Here is a 26,005-nt window from a genome sequence, read left to right as displayed (position 1 = left end):
CTAAGACTTAATCGATTTTTGAGTAATTTTTACAACTTTTGATGTAATATTATATGGAAATTCTATAAAAAAACAGCAACAAAACACATTTTATTTTTCATAATATAATCATAACAGTGAGCGTTGATTACAAACTGACTGATCCACTGTTACGTATAGAATGGTTATATTAAGTCTGTCATTACATTTTTCTTTTTTCCCCAAGTTTTCGTCATCAAGAAGTGCTTTAAAACAGTAGTATAACAATACATTCAACATGCATTTGCAACAATGAGTCATCATATGATCAAGATGTATTGTTGATCCCAACAATGAAGAATTTTAATACTACGTTTAAAAATAGTTTTGCATTTCTCTATCTATTGTAGAACATTCTTTTGTGATATCTGTTTAAAATTCACATAAAATTACATCGAGGATTTATAGATTCTTCACACCTTGTGGATGTGAAAGCAGTGCACTCGTGAAACTGAATTTTAGGCTTGGAAGGAGGCGATCCTTCTCATTTCCTTTTTTTCTCCCTTGAAACATGCTAGTAGAGATTATATGCACCATATAGGCTACATTTCAAAGCATGTAGCCTATATGGTGCATATAATCAAAAATAATTCTAAGTATTTAATTGTATCGGAGAACTGTAAATAAATGTTGATCCTAGAAACGGAATAACAATCGGTGTTGCAGTAGATGTATTTATTTTTTTAAGATAGGAATTTAAAGATACTGTGTCAATATTCACTGTATATTGTCATGTGATTTAACATCGATTAAACTCACTTTCATAGAATAATGCATGCTAATGGCCTAAGTGTCTCGGACTGAGTCTTAAAGCAAATACTTAGCTATCTTTTGATCCTGTTAGGCCCTGTCAGATCTTCGTAGAGACTGTGCTTGCATTTTTTTTTTTTAAATCGTAGAACTATTATAATTACACTCCGGTAATAAATTTTTTTGTTCTTAATATCAGCTCATGACTAGATTAACCCCACTGTTTTAAGTTTTTAAAAGTGAATAACTGTTAATCCGGGTGCTTTATTATATTTTTATGAATTATTTCTATCGCATAAAAGTGACTACTTTAGGTTGCGCGTTTATTATATGGGATTCTTCTCATTAAATAAGTATAATACACTTAAGGCACATAAGTGTTCAAATATAATTTTCACTTAATGAAAATAGCTTAGAGATGTTTTCATAAATAGCATTCCAATGACTACCTCGTTGACTAACGTACGTATTTACATTCTCAACCAACATCTAAAATGACTAGTTACGTCCTAATTCACTAGATGGCAGCACAATGTAGAGTCGAAGTAAACGTTGATTTTTCAATCCAGGAAATTGCATTTAGATGGTGGTACTTAATCACCTCAGTGGCCCAGTACAGATTAAATAGTTTTAATCACTGAATCAGATATTAAGAGAAGGCCGTTGTCAGCGATACTTGGGGTCACGAGGAACAACGTAACCTGGAGGAAGAGTCAGTTCATTGCTGCTGGTGGTGGGTGCTACATGAGTGGTTGTTATGGATACCGGTTGGGTTGGTTCATAGGCTGGTGTCAGTGGTTTGATTGGGGTGGAAACTCGCAACATTGTTCCAGGAGGTGGAAAGGTTGCTATAACAGCAGCTTCCATGGGACAACGCTTGTAAAACATTACGTCTGGTTGGATGATTCCTTGAGGATCTTGAGCTTTAAAAAATAGAAATATAAATAAAATTTGGGGCTTAGTGTGAATTTACGAAGTTTTTAAACAGACATTTCCGCTGTAAAAAAAAATCATTTTTGTACTTGGAAATGTGTAAGCAAAAGAACAGTCACGTGCTTATGACTTACCTGTTCGCAAAACTGTTTTTGGCAGAGGATGAACCAAACGAGCCATCATTCCCTTGCGAGGTTTTCGACAGCACATGACACAGACGATGATCAGAACTACGATTAGACACACCACCACCAGCAACGCAATCCTGAAACAACAGAAAAACAGTCACAATTGAGATCTTGCTTGGAAGTGAAGTTGGATTCGACAATGAGAAGTGCAGTCAGCGAGAGAGAAGTGTCTTATGGAAAGATAACAGCAACCCTGAAAGAACTATTAGTGAAAATATACAAATAATAAAACTTAAATGAAGATAATCGGACTATAAACTAAAGGCTATTTGAGATCAAATAGGAAAGAAAAAACTTAAAATCTAAAGGAAGGCAGAAATGTCCAAGATCGAAATTACTGACTCTGCTTGTGGGCTGACTTCGCATTGAAGATTTCCATTTGTCTTGCACTTTTCTAAAAGTTCCTTTAATAGACACGCATCTTGTTCTTTCTTTTTATCCATGCATTCTATTTTTCTCTATAACAAAGTCCACGCTTCAAACAAAAACAATCAAGTTTCGTCTTACTTACCACCCTTTAACTCATCTTCGATAACTTTGTACGACATTTCATGAGTGAAACTGTGATAATTGTAAGAAATAATTTCCGAAAGTTCTTGTCCATTTTAGCCTGCAGAATGTTCTAAATCAATGCAAAAAAAACTAAATCTCTCAATAAATGTTAGCGATTTAAATATTACTCACCAGAAATACCAAGCAGACAACAGATGAGCCAGTGTGGTCGAACACAGAAGCTGCAGGTGTGGACACCTAAATAAGAGAACAACTTTCTAAGCTTTTTTCACCATTTAAAGGGAAAAAAAACTAAAGTGTATTTTTGAGGCTAATCCACGGACTTAGAAACTCACCACTTAAAAGTACTTTATTGAACTTTATATTAAAAATCTTTAAAAATGAAAAATATTCTGAACAAAACGAACCTCTAAACATGCACAATATTATTACTTAGTTTTTCTTACCACCAGGAAGTAGAAGGGTCCCCTCAATTTCCTAAGAACTCGTTCTTCTTTGTAGAATATTAAGAGCCTTCATAAGAGCTTTCGACTGAAGAGTTATCCAGCGTGCGAATGCAGCGATTGCTTTGTTCATTTGAGTTCTGTTTCGCCAGTTTGCGGTACTTCGAACCGCAAACTTCAACATCCGAAAAACAAAAGTGATTACACACGTAATACATTAGTCTTATATAACATTCGTTGATTCGATCGTAATTCCGATCCATTATAACAACAATTTAGGAAATGTAAAATGCTGTCGCTTTATTTCAGTGGAATATAGTTCGTAAAATAAATAAAAACTATTTCGTAAGAGAATACGGTTGAGTGATAGGAACAGAGTTGTATATGGGGGAGGGGAGTGTCTAGTGTCCCTAAAATGTTTATCATGTTCAGCTTTACTGTTGTCCAAATGATTCCAACAATGCCTCTGAAGGTGCGTCCAGTTCTAGTTTAATGAGATATCGTGTTGAAATTCATCTTTTAACACTTCCTTCAATCTGAATTTTGACAAATGATGGCCGTCCTAGTTAGGCTTCTGTCCTTTTTTTTTACGGGGGACGGAATCTCACAGTGAAGTACTGGAAGAAATGATGGTGCATTTTGTTAAACTGTGTTAACAAAGTTTTTCGTGGAATCCACTTTAATATGCAATTGCGACAAAAATAGTTGCTTGGGAAAACTGCGAAGAGCTTGTATTTATTTTATGTTCTTTCCTCCTGATGTGAAATTTTTCCAGAAGACCACATTTCTTTGACGAAAATTTCCGGCCTTTCCATCCCGTCCAAAAAAAAGTCGATGTTTTTTTTTTTTTTCGTTTCCATGTTTTTTTTTTTTTTTTTTTTGCCATCCGGGTTTCTTAGTCTACTTCTAAGTAGCAGCCTTTGGTTCTGTGTGTCAACTTCTTGAGTTCGGATGGGTTACTTGGCTGAGGTGACACTCTCTCATTTCATGTGCTTGTCGACAGTAGTTTATTTGGCCGATTGAGCATTTTTCTCATGTCAGGATGATAGGTCAGCGGCAGCCAAATCCCAGCTCAGGAAGTTGTTCGCTGCGGGATCTCGGAAAAAACATCAAATGTACGACATTTTGCTCCGCGTTGAGGTAATATAATTAACATCATTCGTCAGTATCCAGCAGTACCTCCAGAACTCACCCTACAGGCGTTGTATTGTGACGAGTAAGGCGTGTTTTGATTTTCGAGATTGTTCTGAATTCTCCTTTCAAATTTTCAGATAACGGTTTTTTTTTTTTTTTTCGTTCTTCCTCGTACAGCATCAGTAAAGTTTTCTTCCCAGCACTTTTGTTCAATTAAGGGTATGTTTACATGTGTGGGTTCCCCTCAAGCCAATAGTTAGTAATTCTATATTAATAAGGAATTATTATCGAACAAGGTGGATTCCCGTTGCCTTCCTTGTTCAACAGCATTCTATGCCTGCAGACGTGAGTTGTTCATGGGGACGAAAAAGGTCCGACTTTCCGGGAGAAACCCCTCAACCCTAGTATGAGACCAGATAATTCGCCTTTGATTGAAAAGAACATAAAATAATACAAGCTCTTCGCTGTTCCAAATCCAGTCTGTGACGAACTTTTATCAGTTCGTCACAGACTGGATTCGAACCCGGGTCTTTCCAACGAAAGGGCCCTTTGAAACCAGATGAGATATGTACATGAGATATGTTTATATACTCGCATAATTACTAAGGTGTGCCCTGAACTTAGCTGTTGTGAATAGTATCCCAGAATTTTCATTTTATTTCCCAGATTCCTGGCAGGAATTGCAATTTTGCAATAAGTCATGCATGATCAGTTCCAATATCAGCTGAAGCTAGAATTCGGATAGAAATCATTTCTACAGGAGCGACGCTTCTATTAATTATTAAATAGCCTATTACTAATAAGTTTCTTAGATGTTTCTCCACGTTATTTTTATGATTTTCTTTATGTCGGAGGCATATGGCATTTATTCTTCATTCATTTATTGTCCGTACACTACCGTAATAATTCCGTTTTTATTTTCCTTGGTTCGTTAAATCTTTTACATGTTCCTCGTATTACCAGTTCCCATTTCGTGCATAATAACTGATTGCATCCTTCCGATTTTAAACAGTTCTTCCGCTAACACTATAGCGAAGAAATTTGTAATCAATACTTATTTTGATAATGTTTAGGGAGGGGGGGGGGATCTTAGAATATCGACTTAGTATAATTTATTCCTGCCACCTCCGAGTCCATTTTGTGTTATCTATAAATAATCCATCTTTATAAGAGACTGATTGCTTGTGAAAAACAAAGGCTGGTAGTATTTATTTCATAAGAAAAATTATTGCTTTCATATAAATAGAGACGAAATATATATGCTAAATAATATTATTGTTACAGTTTTTTTTAATTCTAATATACTTTACATTATATAATGTTTTACAACACACCTTTCAATTTTATACATAAGTAAAATAGAAATCAATCATTGAGATGGTTGCTTAAGTTTGACCTTCAAGCCTAAACGACTACCAGATGACATAATGAACTTAATCAGGGAGAAAAATAAAGCAAGAAAAAGATACCACAACACCAGAGCACCCCAAGACAAGAAATATCTCAACAAAATGAACAGTGCAGTGAGAGATGCACTTAAAGTCCATAGAAACAAACTATGGGAAGATAAATTAGCCTCCATATCACCTGGTGATCAATCCGTTTGGAAGTTCCTGAGAAACATCAAAAACAAAAACAAATCTCTTCCTCCTCTCAAATCTGACCTGAACATTGTTTACACAGATGCAGAAAAAGCCGAAACTATAGCTAAAAATTTAGAAAAACAGTGTAGCCCTTCATACAATAATCTAAATTTCAATCATATTTACAAAGTCCACCGCCACGTCAGACACGTGTTAAAACGGCCTGATACTTGTACTAGCCAACTCACACCTATTTCCCCAGCTGAAATTTATGACATTATAAAGAATTTAAAGAATAAAAAAGCTCCAGGGCCTGACGGCATCTCCAACAAAGTTATTAAACTGCTACCCCGAAAGGCCACCGTATATCTCACAAGAATAATAAATGCCATGTTCAGGTTTAAGTACTTCCCCTCTGCATGGAAGTTGGCAGACATAGTTCCTATATACAAACCAGGCAAGGATCCTCAGCAGCCTCAAAGTTATCGTCCCATAAGTCTGATATCTAATCTGGGCAAAATAGCAGAAAAAGCTATCTTTCCAGAATTCAACTTTCAGTAAAAAAATTAAACATCCTTCCTTCAGAACAGTTTGGTTTTCGCCAATTTCACAGTACCACCCAACAAATTCACAGACTAATAGAATTCATTATCACAAGTTATAATTGGCATCAATACACGGGGGCAGTTTTTCTTGATTTAGAGGAGGCGTTTGACAAGTTATGGCACTTTGGACTACTATACAAGTTGATTTTAGCTGGCATTCCATCAGATCTAGTTCAAATTATAAAGTCATTTCTTAGTGACAGACGAATGCAAGTCAAACTAAATGATATATTATCTACCCAACGACGCATCTTGGCAGGAGTTCCTCAAGGGTCCCTTCTGGCACCGATACTTTTCACGATTTACATGGCGGACATTCCGCACAATCCAATGTCATCCATCATTGCCCTATACGCAGACGACACAGCTATACTAGCCAGATCTATTAAACCTCACCTTGTCACCAAGAAACTGCAAGAAAATCTGCAGAGATTAGAGCACTGGTTCTCGGAATGGAGACTGCAAGTAAACCCTCAGAAGAGTATTGCCATGCTCTTCACTAAAAACTCAATACTCCCCAAAGATGATATCTTCCTATTTAATACCAAGATTCCCTGGAAAGCAGAAGCCAAATATCTGGGTGTACTGCTGGACAGAAAATTAACTTTCAGTTCACATATAAAAGCCTCATGTTCAAAAGCATCAAGAGTCATTGCACAGCTTTACCCTCTTATCAATAGGAATAGCAAGCTGGATACCAAAATAAAACTGCTCCTTTATCAACTGTTGATTCGACCCATTATCACTTACGCATCCCCAGCCTGGAGTCACATCTCAAGTACAAATATCCTCAAACTACAGAAAGTGCAAAACAAATGTCTCCGCATGATATTAAACGCACCATGGTACGTCAGAAATGTCCAACTTCACCGGGATACAAATATCCCCTACATCTATTCTTTCCTGCAGTCTTCAGCAGTGAAGTTCTTCTCAGTGTCCTCTTCACATCCAAATGAATTAGTGCAACAAGCAGCAAATTATGATGAAACAGACTTCTCAAAATATAGGAGACCGAAGGCCATCCTACTTCCAAATGAAGATCTCTGAATCGCACCCACTCAGGCAGAGCTCTTAGCTCATAAACTTTTCCTCACACAGTAATCCTTATCAGATAGCAGGGAATAAAAAAGCATTTTGCTTCGCCCTTATAGTCAGCAACGTCTTGCGTGCTTAAGTTTGAAGCATAGTCATGTGTGCGCATGCGTACACACTTCGTAATAATAAATATGGTATGTGAGTGCTCTATGCAGAAAATCTTAAGACTTCGAAGAAAGGGAAAAGTATTATAGTATGCCATGCTTATTCTGAAGATGAGTAGTCATCCTAAATAAACTGCAGCATGCAACCAGTGGGAACAATGAGAGAATTCTACCTCAGCCAAAGCAATGCCCATCGAAGAACCAAAGGCTATTGCTTAGATGTAGAAAACTCTGTAGGCTGGTGTATAAATGATCGTGGGGGTTTGGGTTAGTAGTAGGTAACACTAGATAGAGCCGCATGCATCACATTCGACAAGCGATCAACAGCGCAGACCACATTGGACTGCTCTGTCTTTGGGTGATATGAATTTCATGCCGGTGTGACATCATCGGTGCTTTTCAGAGGTCTTAAGTGGCTTGAAACAGATCCGTACTCATATTCTGCCGTATAAATAGAATTATCTACTCATGTGTCGCAGTTTAGGTTTCCACATAGTGTAGCATTGTGACAGATGTTTGATATTTTCTGGCGTTCAAATATGTTGATTACATAGTTTTACGTTTAGTATTTCGCATTCGATGTTGTTGCTGATCTGAAAAATCGAACTTGTCGATAGAAGTTTTGACCTACTTCGTTGTATTATTCATGACTTTTTGGCGGTGTGCTTGGTGTTGTTATTCCCTCTAGGTTGTAATTTCACGAAATAGGCCAACCATCGTTATTGGCCTTGAATTATGAAGAGTACGCCATCGAATGTATCCTAGACAACCAACTCAGATGTCATGCAGAAACAAACGCTGGCTTTCCGACTATAAGTCACTACAGTGTGCTGTTTTGTTGAACGTGACAAGTTTTGCTCACATGGACGATGATTGACAACAGTGCGTAGATACATGTGCCCTTCGATTTGGATTAGCGCCTGGTGACTATAACTAGACGGTGTGTGTTTCTCTAAATTGCAGATTTTCTTTTGTTAATTTGTTTTAGGGAGAAAACAGACATCCCCCTCTTTGAAAAGAACCAAGAAGTATTACACACGTTGACTTCTTCGATTGTCAACTCAGTGACTCACACGTTTTGTAAAATCTTTCCCAAACCTGCTTTTTCATCACCAACACGTATTTGACGAGTCCCGGTGCATTTTTGAATATCCATCCAACCATTGATTGGTCTTACCACACTAGGGCAACATCAGATAAATAGGTGTGTTTAACACTTTCATTGCCAAGCTGAAAATTGGAATTTCGTATGGTGGCCAATTTTTTTAAATGTTTTCATTTAGTTAGCGACGTCCACGCGATAACGCGTGATCGGCCGTTTGGTGATAACTCGCATCGCGCGATATCGCGTGATTGGCAATGAACGTGTTAAAGAGCATGCGATAAAACCGACTTCATTATTCTGTTAGTTCTATGATGTGAGTTGATCTGCATCCTCGAATTGAGAACACAAGAATAAATCCATTTAATGTACTCTCGTGATATATGGTGAAAGGCGATCCAGCTAGTTTAATTCCCATTGCTATGTGAAATTAACTGGAATATTCTTCGTCATCCCTTAGGACAGGTCAAGTCCTATAGTTAAGGATTACAGTTGACTCACATCTTAATGGCAAGTATTTATGTAAGAGATCTGTGTATTCACATGGCTGGTTTTTGAGGGAAGAAAAACTCGAATTTCTGGAAAAAATCCCGCCTTCGTGTGAGAGACTAATTCGCATTTAATTGCCAAGATGTGATAAACTTCCCCACGTGACTGAGGGGATTCAAACCCTGGTCTTTCCAACCAAAGGACTCGTCTTTACCAACTAAGCTACGGAGGGTACTCCTATTATAGTTGAGCCACCGTAGTTAAACTGACTTCCATTCGGGATTTATTGAGTGGTAGTCATTTTCAAAAACAGCGATAGGGACAATTTGCAAAATAGGAAATTTTACAAGATTTATTTGTGCCTGTGGGAATAGTGTCAGGAGGAAGATTTTTTTTCAGTTTAGAGAGGACAGCTTTCATAGGAAAAACTGGTCCTTATTGCAGATCTGAACAGTAGAGTATTAAGAAATGAACACGATACATATAGAAGTTGAACAAAAATCCAGAACTTTTTCTAAACATAAAGATGTGCACAAATTCATATGGAAATAAAATGGACGCAAATGTCTTGTTCATTGAGTTGATAGATACGAAGAGTACGTTTAGAAGTGGAGGAAAGAGTGCGGTGAAAGAAACGCTATTAAAAATGAAGATAAATATTCTGCATGTCTAGTTAGAAATAATATGAGTATCGAAAGAGTAATGGTAGAAAATATCCAAGAGGAATGCAAAGAGGAGTATATATCAATACTTGAGGTAGATAAAGCCGTCAAAAACTTGGAATGGCAGACTGGAGTAGATGATATTCAACCAGAAAAGTATGGAGGTGGAAAAGTTTTGCAGTGGTTACACTGCATAATTCAGAGGGCCTGATCAGAGGGTCGAATTCCCAATGATTGGAGCCGAGCTCTCATGGTACCGATCTATATAAAAAGAGAAATAAAACTGAATGTGAGAATTACAGAGGCATTTTCTTATTGAGTGTTCCAAATGAGATTTATGCAAGCATACTGAGACTAAGAAAAGTTGTGCAAAGGAAACTTTGGGAAGAACAAGCTGGATTCATGCGAAATGCAGATGGTCGTCAGATTTTCCCTTTCATAATGACTTGTAATAAGCATCTGAGTTTTGTACATCTGGAAAAGGCATATGACGAGGTGTCAAGAGAAAAGGTGTTGAGCATCCTACACTTAAATAATGTAAATGGACGTTATGTACAGCAATACATAATCTTTTCTTAAGTCGTAAGATAACGGAATTGAAGGATACACAGACGTGTAATGTGAAATCAAGACAAAGTCATCTCTTATTCGTAGGTGATGAACAAGAGATTAACGATATTATGCAGGAGAGTAGCATCGATACTCGGCTAAACTATATTTATGAATAATATTCTCCTAAGCAAATCCAGTAGATGTCTTCAAGATTCTAAATTGAATAATTGCTGTAATAAATTTGGCATGAAAATCAGCAATCAAAAGAACTAAGAAATTGGAACATGGAAAACGTCCCTTGCACCCTCAATGAAGAATCTGTAGAACAAGTTAAAATATTTCATCTATTTAAGCAAAGTTTTAGTGAAGATGGAAAATTAAATTATGGAAATAATTTTTTTCGGTGAGGAAGTAACCGCCAACACCCTTTCATTTTAACCGCTCGTGCTGTAATTTCAAGAGATCTTAAGCGGTAAAAAAATTTGTGTTGCAAAATTTAGTCGAAATCGATTAATTATACAGTTTCTGGAGGAGATGAAGTAAACAGATGCTTTCTGAGAATATTTGTTTTCTATTTTCAGTGTGATTTAGTTTATCAATTGAATTTGATGCTTCAAATTTGGCATGCTGTGTCCTTTTGAATCGGTGGTGTAACTAGAACTTTTGCCGCCCTCTCAATACACCAAAAATACTACAAAAAGCCAAAACGACGCATAGGGAAATAAATTAAAACACTATGTTTATTTTTGAAGTAAAACTTTAATTTCAACATTCTAAAATGTTATTTTTCTAGCTTTTCTGTTAGCAAAATCGTCGATGACATTGGCGAAGTCTATTTCATAGTAATGCAGGTAATTCTTAATCTATTTTATTTAGAAAAACTCCTCTCAACTAGCAACACTTACAGCAATTGCGAGGAAAATTCGCAGTAGAAAACTGACACTATTTGGAACTGAGTTCTCGAGACTGTATTTTAGAATTAACTGCAAAAGTTTAAAAAGGTTCAAAGTGCCGCCCGGAGCGAACTGCCCCCGCTAGCTACGCTTCTGTTTTGAATACCTTTCGTAGAATGAAGTGGGGCAGAGCGATAATATTCAACCTGCAACTGCAGAGTAAGTCAGTGACTCTCTGCCGTCATTATTTTGTTTATTATGATTTTATCCGTTATCTGCGGCACGTATAATTCAGAACAAAGTTAAAATTTCGAATATTATCATCGATATTTAAATTATTTCACAGTCGCCAATAACGGCGACTGTGAAAGTGACGATTGAAACAGAAGAGTTATTTGATACGACATTTAATTACCGATTGCCTTCCAGGTTAAGGACATGAAAAGCTGAACCTTGAGAAGTACTGTTTGGTTATGGAATCCTCTGAGAAGCACTTAAAATTGGTTGATTGCATAGGAGCAACAGTCAAAGAAAAGTATCACCGGGGAAGGGGGGGGGCGTACTGAAGTATAATTCGCTTCATGCAGGAGACAGTATTCAGGCTAATAGTTATGACTAATAAAATTATATTAATGATAACTAAGGGTAATCCTCACCAAATCCTAATGTAAATGACGGAATTTATATCTCTTGATTCCTTGAAAATCAACGTCGACATACACACACACTGACTGATGACCCAAACGCTTAACTATGTCCTTCAGAGTCGATTCATTACAACTTCTTTAGTTACGCAATGGGAAAAAAAACTGCGCACGTTAGCATTTCAGAAATACTCCCTGCACAGGGCATGTTTCATACGATCAAAGTTCGATGTTAAGAGGACTGTCTACTATGAAGAAGTCCATTTTGACAAGCGTTTTTCTATGCACTTTTAAAACGATAATGTTAGAATGTCCCCTTCCCGAGCATCATCTTAATCGCATTTAATAAACAACTACTGTGTTTTTCTCTTCAGATTTATTCTTTCCGTTTGTTCATCCTGTGCTACCAAATTAATTAATTCGATAGTTATTTTTCGCGGTGGTTCGATTTTTCCATTTTTTTCTGAAGTAATCATAAAATATTTTATTCTTAGTATAAATGACTTGAGAAATGTCAGATAAAGAACAACTTTGAAATGAAAGAGGAATTTGTGCGTGATATACCAAATATGTTTTATCACATTTTCCCACCCAGTGTAGGAAGCGCATTTGGTCCTGTTCATAATGTGCTCGAAGCGTATTCGGACAATAATAAACTCGCGCGGATAACTTTCTTTTCAAAAATCGATTGTAAACTGTCAACAGATGAAACATTGTGGAAATATGAAATACAAATAAGTGCAGAATGATGCAGTAACTTTAACGTCAATGTTTGGTTTTAAGGTAATTTGCACCATTTCAAATCGAATATAGCGATTATTGATGATCCTAATGCTTTAAAACCTCTAATATTGATACAGTTTAACCATAATCCTTTTCTCTTAACGTTAAAACACAAGTAATAATGGAATATGGTATTTTACTTCATTGACAAACCGTTGAGGTTTTGCGTCATTGTTACGTAACAATGGCATACTTATTCCGCTTCAATTAGCCAATAATTATATTGTTTTTGTTTTTTAAAATACTTCCACCACCATTCCCTGTAAGGAAGGATTTTTTTCTGTTGTTAATTTTGAAATCTAGCTCTTCATGTCATTTTTTATGTGACAGCTCACGAAAGGTCGTAAACTTATAGTACATACCCACCGTGGGTGGACTAAGGTTTTTAAAAATATTTTTTGTTTTTATATAATCCAGAAACCCTGGTGTACGAGTAGAGACCAAACGTGGAACTTTTTGAAGCCACCAACAAGCAGGATGGTGGTTACACACCGTGAGATAAAATTCATCTCCTACATAAAGACAATAAAAAATATGGCGGGATTCGAACTCGCAACTTGTTGGTTGGATAGCCTATTCTGCCAGAAATTACTCAACTATCTACGAGTCAAGATTTTCAATTGGTGGATTACAATGATTAACGCAGTCGTATTTTTTTTAATTGTTGCATCTCATCAGTAGATGAAACTGTAATTTGTTTAAGTTATCAACAAAAAGATAAATTATTTCGATCCTTGTCTAAATACGAAAGTACGTTTTCCTGTGCCATAAACACAACTATCATCCTTAATTTCAAAGAGCCGATCAGAAGACAGTCCCTCAGCAACATCCTTTATGTTATCAACCCAGATATTCCAAAACTGTCGTGTTTAAATAGCGAGCTTCGTTGTGAATATGGCAGCGAGCCAAGTGACAATCCAACAATTTTGTCTTTCATTCGATCCTTTGCCCATAGATCAGTCCTGGCCCAAACTGTGAGATATGGAACTTACTGCATTGGTTGCTCAAACTTTTTTTTTTTTTGCTTTGCGCAAATTTCCATGCAGAAAAGCTCTTGGGTTCGTCACCAAAATAGATTCTCACCCTTCATTTAGATTCATACTGCTAATTCACAGAAGTAGCTTGTAAGCCGCTCATATTTTGAGCAACACGAAAACAATCGTGTATGAATATCCAAAAACTTACAAAGCTTTCAAGAGCAATGTATGAAGAACCATTATGGATACTCTAATCTCAAAAGAACACTGAACAATATTCAGAAACTAAGTCACAGTTATTTGGTCTTAAGGTGTTATTCTGGCTATACGATTGCTGTTGCTATAGTCTTTCATATACTCAATTGTACATGAGGATGGCAACATTTTGAACACGGATCGTATTTATACAGTACTCCCATCGGTTAACGCCGATGGGAGTACTGTATAAATGATGGAAGTATGTCACTCCCTAAAATACCCACAGGCATGGCGATTAAACCTTCTTGCACTATTATGGTTATATTTTCTTAAAAACACTTCATTTACGAACCCTTTCTTCTTCTTTTTATGACATTCATCAGAACACGTGGTTTTTAATTACATCCAGTGTTTTTTTTTATAATAAGACAGACATATGTTCAAATGATTTCTCTAAACAGAAACATCAAGAAGAAAGGATAATCTGCCTGCATGGTAGACCTAGTGGTTAGCATCTCCATTCTCCAACTACTAGGCTGCAGGTTCGATTTCCGTGGACATGGACGCACGTGATTGCCTTGAGACGATGGATGAATTAGCTGGCCCGATGCGATAGCACAACCCCGCTTACTGGAGGCTTAAAAGTTCCATGTTTGGAACTCAGAGTTTCAGAGCAGGATCCCATTTCCCCATGAAATGCGATATAAATTTTGTTTACAAAATTAAAATGCATAAACTAATAATGTATTTATAATATCCTTTATTTCTCTCCGAATTGAAGCCTATTAAAATACTGGTGTGTTTTATCGACTTCTTTATAGGAAATTTGGTATTTCAACAGCGTCAGTGAAGTAAAATCGCTTCGCTTGTGTATGCAGCTAAACCGATCGTGCATACCACGAATCGTGATCTATTTCCACGCCATTCTGTTGTCTGTCAAAGATGTTGGCGTGCGTCGTGATAACTCAAAACATTCACGATGTGAAACTGAAAAGTCGGTACACATTTCGGAGAGTTGAAACTCCTTTCCATCGTATAATTGAAGGTCCACATTACCAAGAAAAAAAATCATTAGGTTTTCTGTTACTTGACATAAAAGTTTATTTATCTACCTGACGTCAGTCACGCATAGTTTCGACTTTCTACAGATTATTTTCGCAGAAATTTCTTCCTTGGAAAAGACATGGGTTCAAGTCCTTACCAGGAATGTTTTAAAATATTTTAAGTGTATATTTTGCACGTTTGCCTTTTAAAAATATACACTTCTGCGAATACATCAACAGAAACATGACCTTAATTGCCTCAACATTAAGTTTAAATAATCTTAACCCAAACTCATTTCAAAATTGACTGGACAAAAATATTATTCTTTGTTTAATTAATTATCATTCTGTATAAATTCTCTTGTTTTGACTTGTTTTATTTAAATAATAAAAACGCAACAATGTTTGGATACCCATTGTTGCGTTTTTATTATTTAAATCCTTATCAGCACAATACACTTCGTGTAATTAGTATCGTCGTGTTGTCTTTAGGTTATGTGTTAAGTGGATATTCGATATTATTGTGCAACTTCATGTAAAGAGATATTCGAAGTATTTATTGACGTTTCTCTAGCAACCAATTCATTCCAACAAGTATAGTGGGCTTGTTTACAGTGCTCCATCGCTGCAAGTGACGTTTCAATGTCCACATGGTATAAACGCTAAGCCCAAAACTGTTTCTCCAGCCCTACTGCACGCATGCTCACAAACAGTGTTGCTTGAATGTCTGTCTAAAACTGGGTTTCCAATCTATTTCTATTCATTTGAGCCTTCACCAGTCAGCTGCAGTAGCAATCACTTATTATATCGACTTGTAATCGGTCCATTAGCCAAAGTCTGTTAAAATAAGTAACCTTTACGAAAGATTTAAAAAAAAATCACCCTGTAGATACGCAAGATGAAGTGTGACCGATGACGCAGATTTTTATGGCTTGCGATCGAAGTGACACTGCTGACCTTTCTCCGGTCTTAAAGAAGAACCGGATCATTCTGTTCATGTAATGACCGTTGTCATGACAACAGTCAAGACACATGCATCTGGAATCTGCATCACTGATGTTACATAAAACCTGTTAGTGTCTGTTACCACATCTTTCGCAATGCACTTGCTTAGATTTCAGTCTCTTTCATTGCCCATCCTTAGGATATTCAGTTGAATACCCATTTTGATACCGCATTTTGTACAATGTACGAGGGTGGTCTGAAAAGTGCTCGGCCTAACAATGAAAAAACGAATTTATAATTTCAGAATTATTTTTATTTTTCAACATAATCTCCCCTAAGACTAATACATGTATTCCAGCGATGCTCCAGCCACATTATCCCGTCCCTGTAGTGGTTCTCAGTGAGATCTGCAAAATACCCCTCTGCAGCTGCAATCACCTCTTGATTCGAAAAGAACCGCTGACCAGTGAAGAATATTTTTAGATTTTGGAAGAGATAGAAGTCAGAGGGAGCCAAATCTAGGGAATAGGGTGGATGTTCCAACAATTCATAGTGCACATCCCTTAATTGTCCAATTGCCAAAACACCTTTGTGGGCAGGCGCATTGCCCTGATGAAAGATGATTTTTTTCTTCTGCAAATCAAGTCTTTTCTCATGATTTTCTTCGTGTAGTCTGGTTAAAAGATCGGAATAACATTCCCTGGTTATTGTTTTACCCTTTTCAAGATAATTGATAAACAAAATGCCTTTAGCATCCCCAAACATGCATGTTGGCTTTGTATTCCTGCAATTTTTCCCATGGAATATTTAATACTTTTTGTTAATAAGTATAGGGTTAGAAGTAGGTAGCGTTTCATAAAAAGAACGTACTAATAAAGAGCCCATTAGTCAACTAGTCCTCAATATCCCGATTATTTAGTTGAATAGTATTTTATAGCTTTCCTAAAGTAGGTGTGTCGCCTCATCTTTGTATACAAACCATTTTTCAAAGCTCTTTGTTATTAATATGTTCTCTCACACCAGATGTGTCAAAATAATTATTTTATCATGAAAAGCTCTTTCCTATTTATATTTATTGATGAATTCGAACATTGTCTTGGACCAAAAAGCACAAAAAAGTTTGTAAAGAATTATCACAGGGTCTTTTTACCTTTTGGAAGACAAATTAGTATGAAATAACATCCTCCCACACGTGTGTGGGTAGCTACAATTACACGAACTTCAATAGAGAATAACGAGTTTTATTCTCTAAACTAAAAGCAGGAGATTCATCATCATCCTGAAAGCAGAATATGAGATGTGGCAAATTATCTTATACTTTATGGTAGCGGAGTTCTTTTCAACCGAATGGCTGTTTCATGGGGCACATCAAAACAGCATACATTATAGAGAATAAAGCTGCTGAGCACGCCGCTTCTGTGTTCATTGAGTGTTTCTTTTGAAATGTACCATGAATAAAGTCGAAAAGAAATGGTCTATAAATAGCGAAGTAGAAGCAACGTTTTGCTTTATGGCAAGTGGACTTGGCCAACATAAAAGAGAAAGTTATTGTTCCCTGTTTTCAAATAGCCATCTGTCTGGTTTTGTCGCAGTACTTAAATTTTTCGATTAAAATCCGATAGGTAAAATGCGTGACTGAGTAGTAAACCGCATTTAGGAATAACCCGCTGTATTTGAGCTATTTTCCCTTCAAAGATGGTGGGATTGAGTTCTTGTGTTTATCGGACCTCGAATGGTCTTCATAAATTGTTCGAATGGCTTCTGATTATCAACAGCGCTGAGAGTAGAACTATTAAAATATTCTGTTAGTCCTTTTAACACGCAATGCTTGATGGAATAGAATTAAAATCGAGCAGTTGCATACTGTTTGTGTTGGGAGTTCTTCCTCCCCCCCGCTTTTGCATTTGTTGAATTTTAAGTTTAAAAAATTTTATAAAGAGAAAAAAGAGACGATCAAGTCTGACAACTTTATCAAGCTTTACCATCTATCAAAAGTTATGCTTTTGAGTTGAATGCCTGCATGAGGTTCTAAGATTGATTGATTTTTTTTTAATGGGAATCCCACACACTAAAGTTTGTAAATCAATCAAATATCTACGTGGATGAAGTAAGATAAACCGGTTCCTTCCCTGCTTTAAAGACAGTATTTTTTTAGCCGTTTCAGGCCTTCAACATGGAAAATAATTGTTTATCAGTCGTTACATCCATCCATGCCACAGAGGGACTCGAACCCACTGTGTGCATATATGGGTAGCTGGTATTTCCATATTACTGATATGAAACTACAGTTTATAACATTACGAGATTAATATGTGTTGGAGAAACATTTTTTTAATTACTTCAAGTGCAAAGATTTAAGAAATGTTTCTTGCAAGTGATGGAATACGAATCATCAAACGAAGGGCGCGTACTTCTTTCCTCTCAGAAAGAAGTTGCTTCTTCAAGGCATCCCACCTGGAACATGCAGCGTAGCAGGATTGTCTGTGGCTTTCATCTGGAAGCAACTATTATAGCTATCAGGTTAATACATGCATAATTATTGAGCAACTTTATAAAAGTGATGGATTTAAGACGCTTCCTATCTTTCATTCGATTAATTGGAGGAATACACCAGAAACGTATGCCCAAGTCTATTTATTCACTACATTATGCTAAGGATCTCTTGTTATATCGTTATAGGTGCGGTCTATGATCACCGGCGTGTTTTTTTTTTTTTTGATGTTTTCATTTATCCTGAAAAGCTGACTTATTGCATCCCCATGACTTTCCTTTTGTTTGATTTAAATTCATAAAACTGCGAAAATATTCCAATTATCCGAGATCTGTTACTTGACCAGCGGGTTTTTTCACTTCCCGTAACACTATAAAGAATGGATTAGTCACGTGATAGATAGGCGCGCAGAATGTTGATCTGTAGCGATATTTCTGAACTATTTTCAATCATTTTTTCTGTGTTAAAGATTTTTGTTTTGTTTTCTCGCATTTATTTCCGAATTATTTTCAGTTCTATTTTTATTCTTCTTTCTATAGCTTCACTTTCAAACGCCATATCTTCCTTTTTGGTAATTTTTTTGTTTATTTGCTATTCAATGACTAATAAATATATTTAGATCTGTTATCATGATCCTTTGGGATGTGAACACTGGGAGATGTTTTTCCCATTTGTAGTAAAATGATTACAATATTATTCTCTCTCGCGACTACTTTATGGCGATGACGTAATGATACAGGTCACATACGCTGGAAGAGGATTATCATAATAAAATAAATATTATTTTTTACTTTAAAGATAATATTTGCGATTACTGGGTGTTTGCTAATGGAGAAAGAAAAGGAACAGTCCTAGAAGAGCTAAATTGTGATCAGTTTCCTCTTTTTATGTCGAAATAACTGAAATTGTAGTGGGAATCTGTGGGCTTCCATTGCCGTGTTTTCAACGCACTCACCAGTCGAGTGTGGCGATAACAAAAGGAGACCACACACACACACACACACACACACACACACTATGTATACTCGAATGCAAAACGTCTGGAAGTAGTGAATTTTGCTATTGAGCAATGGAAAACTCGTCCATTTCGTTCTTGACGACGTAACTTGTTGCCATGGAAACATTAGGTCACATACAGCAAACAAAACAAAAGCTATTATGCACTATACAGTGAGATTATGCTGAGTGTAGTCATAATTTTGAATTGAATTTCTAATTTTGTGTGAGTAATTTTTCTAGCTTGCGAGTAAACTTCACATCAACTTTTTCGAATTGGTGTGCTTGTGGGCGTGTACTCGCACTTCCATTTGAAACTTTCTCAGCCAGTCGGTAATCACGATGTCCTTCTAATGGAAAGACCCAGGTTCGAATCTCATCTGAAACTCGAAGAACCATTAAAAGGACTTCTAAACGGAAAACGAGTTGGTCTCATGCGAAGATGACAGGGTTTTCTTCTCACGAGACAGGAAAACCAGTCTGAAAAACACACGAGTTATAAGCCCCCTTTTTAAAGGGGCTTATAACTTTATTTGCTTCTGCAGTCATTCCAAATAGTCCAACCCAATGCTTCCGTTCTATGCAGCTGCCAAATTCCCTTTACATAATATTCCCTTTTAACTTCTGCAATTCTTCCATGAAATAATTATCATAATTTCTCTCTTTTTGCTCTATTTTATATATACAAGTCCATGACATTATCTGTGAAAATACTAGTGCTGGTGGTCGGCGGTAGATGGCGTTGGTGTAGATGATGAAAGTAGTTGTGGTTGATGGATTTGAGTGTTGTGGAGACGGGAAGTTGTGGAGTAGGTGCCCTCCCTCGATGAGTCTTTGGACTCTCCGTAGGTGTCATGTAATAATAATAATCTCCCTTAAGACTAATACATTTATTCCAGCTATGCTCCAGTGCCATTATCCCGTCCCTGTAGTGGTTCTCAGTAAGATCTGCAAAACACCCCTCTACAGCTACAATCACCTCTGGATTCGAAGAAAAACGCTGACTAGCGAGAAAGAGTTTTAGTTTTGGGAAGAGATAGAAGTCAGAGGGAGCCAAATCTGGGGAATACGATGGATGTTCCAACATTTCATAACGCAGATCCCTTAATTTTCCCATTGCCAAAGCATCTTTGTGGGCAAGTGCATTGTCCTGATGAAGGATGATTTTTTCCTTCTGCAAACCAGGTCTTTTCTCACGATTTTCTTCGTCTAGTCTGGTTAAAATATCGGAATAATATTCCCCGGTTATTGTTTTACCCTTTTCAAGATAATTAATAAACAAAATGCATCCCAAAACACCGATGCCTCCTTTCGTGCTAATGGAACCGAATTTGTCTTCTTTGGCGCTGAACAACCGGCTTCTGTCCACTGTTTTGACTGCTGTTTGAATTCTGGTGTGTAATGGTGAATCCAAGTCTCATCCATAGTAATAAATTAACGCACAAAATCAGTTTTATTCTTGTTAAAACGCTCCAAGCACTGTTCAGAGATTTTCATGCGAGTGCGATTTTGATCTGCTGTGAGCAAGCGCGGCACCCATCTTGCGCAAAGCTTTTTCATTTGCAATTCTTCATGCAAATTTTATCCTACACGTTCTTTTGAAATGCCTACAGTCTCAGCAATTTCACGCACTTTGACTCGCCGGTCATCCAATACCATGTCGTACCCTTGATCAATGATTTCTGGTGTTGTTACACTTGTTGTACGTCCTTCAAGTGGATCATCTTCAAGGATGGTACGGCCACGTTTAAACTCGGTAGCTCATTCCTTAATTGTCGAAAACGAAGGAGAAGAGTGCCCATAAACTTTTAAGAACTTCGAATGAATTTCTTTTCACGTTAAACCTTCCTTTACAAAGAATTTTATAACCGCACGATACTCGATTTTATCCATTTCAAATGATACAGACAACACTTTTGCTTCAGACAGCTGTATAAAACAAACTACGTGATGAAATGACTTGCGATTTTACATGGATGCTTGTGACAGATGTACCGACTTAGATGAAAAGAAATCTTGCCGATACAGTTGTTATCTATGGTCGAGGCCAAGAATTTTTCAGACCACCCTTATACATATGTATTAGCGGATTATGTATCAAGATGAAGTGAAATTGTCCATATTTCTTATCTTTACTGAATTTCAAAGACCCTTACAGGTATTTATATCTCATTGTTTACTATAAGAATAACTTATTTTTTAATTAACCTTATATTTCAGACTTTATTTCTCAGAGTGTGCATTTTCAGTAGCAGTTTTGCTCCAGATGATAATTAGACTTAACTCTACAATAATAATTGTAAACTGATGAAAATTATTCGTTATACCGTGAGTTTAACAGGAACATGAAATAAATTCTTTGACAAATTGGGAGACTAGTGGAGATTAAATACGGAGATCACGCTGATTATAGTTAACTGCACGAAGAAGAGTTCTTATAAATAAATCACCCGAATTTTTGGCCACACCTTCCATTTTAGCACGCACAATGACTAATTATCACCATGTCCATCTGCCTAAAAATTGTTCTCGGAGATGGTCATCCCCGAGAACTATTCCCTACACCTCCACTGCAGCCACTTGCAAACAGTATGGAAAAAGGCGATGCTGCGCGGAAGGCCATTGTGAGGATCTGCGATTATCCCCAAAATTCGTTCTTCGCGAAAGGCAGCTCATTGGAACATGTTTCACAATGAATAGTATATTCGATTTCATTCCTATAACTAGTTTAATGAGGGTGTGTTGGAGAAACTGCATAACCCTGTGAAAATGGAGAGACTTCTTCCATAGCGGCAGGCCACCAGAAGAAAGACTGCTTTAAGTTCAGTTCTAGTCACTGACTAAATTACCTCTTTTTTTTTTTTGAAACTCGTATTACTAACCCCGGAAAAAAAACAAATAATATATAGCTGTTAGGATTTAGGACAACGAGATGCTGACAGTTATTGACTGTATACTGGCTTCTGCGATGCCTCTAAAATAATCGATAGTCTTCAGTTCGACTATCAATAAAGGCTCAGGAGTGGAGAGGGAATCTGACGCACATCCAGAAATTGCTTAGAGCTGATGGTGCGCGCCGCATACTCGCTTTGGAAATAAAATGCCGTTAGAAGGTTAAACAAAATTCATTCGTATCTCACCAATAAAAATATTAGTAACCATTGATTGCATGAGATCATAAATGCATATGTAAATCCAAAGGAGGGCTTGGATGATAAGATATTACGTTTATTATTAATGTTGACGTGAAAGGATAGAAAAATCAGAACTCCATGGTGAACAGAGGAAGTTAAAGAGACTGAAAGAAAAGAAGAAAGCATATCAAAAGTTCCTGGCAAATAAGTCAGCTTGTGCTCTTAGAGAATGCAGACAAATGCAAGAATGCTAAACACTGTGTAAAACTAGCTAAACAAAAGTCATGGGAGGACTTTGGCAAAAATATAGAAAATAAATATCAAAAAGGGGGGTAAGATATTCTGGAGGCTGTTCAAGAAGCTTAGGAATGGAGGAAAGAGTGCTATAAAAGGAATTAGAGATGATAAAGGTGACATGAAAACAGGAGAAAAAGATATCCATGAAGTATAAAGTAATTACTTTGAAAATTTGCTAAATGAAAGAAGCAGTGACAGCATGGTTGTGAAAACACTCAACAGGCATAATACATAAAGTACAAAAAGCCATCAAAAGCCTGAAATGTGGCAGGCAGCTGGAGTACACGATATTTGGTTAAAGATGCCCAAGTATGGAGATATAAAAGTCTTACTGTGGCTGCACTGCATAGTTCAGAAATCCTGGTGAGCGGATCAAATTCCAAATGATTGGAGTAGAGTGCTCATAGTACCATCTACAAAACATGCAAATAAAACTGAATGCGAGAATTACAGAGGTATTTCCCTACTGATGGTAAGATTTGTGCAAGTATACTTGATAAAGGGGCACGAAAAATTGTGCAAGGGAAGCATGGTGAAGACGAAGCTGGATTCAGGCCAAATAGAGGCTGTCGGGGTCGGAGTTTTACTTTAAGACAAATAGTTGAGAAATTATGGGAATATAACAAAGATCTGTATTTAAGTTTTGTCGATTTGGAAAAAGCATATGACAAGGTGTCAAGAGAAGCTATTCAGTTATATGGTGTCAATGGGGCATTATATGAAGCAATACTTTGTCTTTATTTGAGTTGTAAGTCAGCAGTTAGAATTGAAGTACAGGAAGATGGTTTAATGCTAAATCTGGTGTGAGACAAGGATGTACATTAGCCCCTCTGTTATTCATTATCAATATGGATCGCATTATGGATCGGATTATTATTAAACCTGCTATCAATGGAGATGTTAATATCAGCTCTTTGCTTTATGCGGACGATGTTACACTTCTAAATAAATTTGCTACAAGTCTGCAAGATTCACTGACTAAATTGAATAGCTGTTGTAATAGATATGGTATGAAGGTCAGCAATAAAAAGACAAAGACAATGAAAATAGGCAGAATCATTGAAAATATCAACTGTGTTGTGAATGGAGAACCTGTGGAACAAGTGAAACATTTCAGCTACTTAGGCACGATTTTTAGTGAAGATGGTAAATTAAATATAGAAATAGACAACAGAATCAGAAAAGCTGGTATGGTGGGAAGTCAATTGAATAAATTCATATGGAATAAGAGAGAAATTAGTCGGAACACTAAATTAGCTGTATACAAGACAGTGTTCAAACCAGTTTTAACTTATGGATCTGAGAGTTGGGTTAGCAAATAAAGCACTTGACCAAAGACTAGAGACCGCAGATATGAGAGTCCTGAAAAATATTAGAGGCGTGAACAGATGGCGTTAATGTCAATATCGTATTAAAAATGAGGATATTAGGAAAGAACTTGACATTGTCAGCATCCAGGAATGCGTTAGCAGAGCTAATCTCAGGTGGTATGGTCACTTAAACAGAATGGGCGAGGAAAGATTAGCAAAGCAAGTGTTCTCTGCTTCAAAAAAAAAAAAAAAAAAAAAGACCCAGAGGAAGACCAAGATATAAGTGGAGTGATACAGTAAAAAGTGCCTTAGAAGATAAAAATATAAGATCTGATGATGTTGGAGTCTTGACAAGTAACACTGATTTTGAGGAAAATTGTTGAGGGGAAGTTGAGTAATGGTGCAGCTTTTCCATGTATTACTATCATAATTATCGTGCGCATCCCCCTGAGGATTAATGGGAAATTGTAAAGTTAGTAAGCTAGTATATCACGTTGTAGGACAGTGGATGATACATTGAACATTACTTAGAACACAGTTCATGCAAAAAAAAGAGGTTGCATTTGCTGTTTAAAAGTACAATTTCCATTCTACCCATTAGATGTGGGAATTTAGAAATCAAACTACACTTCAGTCAATGTTCTGTTTCAAAACATTCCCAAATATTAATATATTTTTAAACATTGTAAGTGGTAGTGTGATTAACGTTACAATCATTTAAATGATACGAAATGCATTAATCTTCTGAATCCATAAAGATAAGTGTCTCTGTAGGGAAATTGGTAACTGTGACACCTTGATCAGAAAGAATAGATTCGATTCCAGTCTAGGATAGGAGAAAGAAGTTATTTTAAAACTTAGACTTAGCTGGTCTCACACGAAAAATGGAATAGTTTGTCCCCTCTATGAATGTCAGGTTTTTCGCCCCTCAGAAGACAAACCAGCCAGTAAACACAGTTCATGGAACAGGACATACCAGATTCAAGACCATAGTTGCTCAAAACGTAATTCCAACCAGTATCTAAAATATGTTAAGTTATTAATTTATTTTGAGAATTGGATCAACTTATTACAAATAATTATTTGTAGAAAGTATTTGAAGTTGAGCGTCGGGAAAACGTTCATGAGATGGGGATAGAAACGACACCGTTTGGGAACTGCTGCGCTGATTCCAGGAAGGAATCCGGATTCTTTTCTTTCTCATATTCAAGCATCCACCCACATTCAAATATTGCGTCTGCCGTAAAAGAGAAATACCCTCTCGTGAAGGTTGACAAAATTGGTTTGTGGTATGTTCCTGAGTCTTGTTCCGAAGGTTAAGCCTTCTTGTACCTCTCTTCATGCCTTCTCATTTAATAAGCTATCCAAACTACTTCATCTCTTTATTCTTATTATTTTTAATAGTACCTCCAACTCTATTACGCTATTTTTAAATTATCTCCATATCTGTTCATTGGATACATTATGAAGTCCATAAAAGGCGTCTCTCAGAAGATCCCTGAAATCTAGATCTTCAAATATGAGATCCCTTCAGATGTAATCTCCCCCCCCCCACACACACACACGCAATGCCACAAACTAAAGAAACAGTAAGGTAATATATCCATAGCATAGATCCACTTTAATATTACGCCGTTCATTGTTAGATGGGTGAGTCTTTGTACCACTGCTTATTAGCAAATGCAGTACACGATTTCCGCATGTTTCTCCCAGTGAGTGTGCGAGAAACTGGAGTTTCTCATGCCAAGCTGATTTTCTGTAGTAAACTACAAAAGCACTCATGGAACGATTGCAGTTGTACGGGGAAATAAAGCTACTTAATATGCACGTGGCATATGAGAAGACTGAGAAGTCAAAAAGGAAAGACTGTTGTGAGAACTTTTTCTTCAAACTCTCGTAAATGGCATTTGTATATTAATAACGTAAAATGTCTGGGAAACATATGTTACTCGTGCCCTACCAGCACATATTTTGAAAATCAGTTCGAGTTAGTGAGTGTCAATGCAGTACTTTTGTCCCGATATGGACAGAAATCGTAGCAACGAAATTAAGGCTTACCTTCATAGGAACTGTTGGAGCTCCGTGTTCAACCATCACTTCCGTCAGCTAAAAAAGGCGAGTGC

At 36.8% G+C, this 26,005-nt stretch overlaps 1 protein-coding gene across 1 annotated transcript; it reads right to left on the bottom strand.

The window, feature by feature from the left end:
• Positions 1 to 26,005, bottom strand: LOC150105422 (uncharacterized). The gene is made up of 5 exons (XM_090393954.1): positions 25,941 to 26,005; positions 2,574 to 2,639; positions 1,836 to 1,966; positions 1,660 to 1,691; positions 1 to 62 (listed from the first exon to the last, which is right to left on the bottom strand). Exons 1-5 carry the CDS (start codon positions 25,974 to 25,976, stop codon positions 1 to 3), a joined length of 327 nt encoding a protein of 108 aa, XP_090250080.1. The 5' UTR covers positions 25,977 to 26,005.

Source organism: Typopeltis vanoorti, chromosome 6 (genome assembly GCF_054136105.1).
Source record: "Typopeltis vanoorti isolate ZY-2024b chromosome 6, IOZ_Tvanoo_1.0, whole genome shotgun sequence".
In the NCBI taxonomy this organism is placed as follows: domain Eukaryota; kingdom Metazoa; phylum Arthropoda; class Arachnida; order Uropygi; family Thelyphonidae; genus Typopeltis; species Typopeltis vanoorti.
This window is presented reverse-complemented; position numbering and strand designations above follow the sequence as displayed.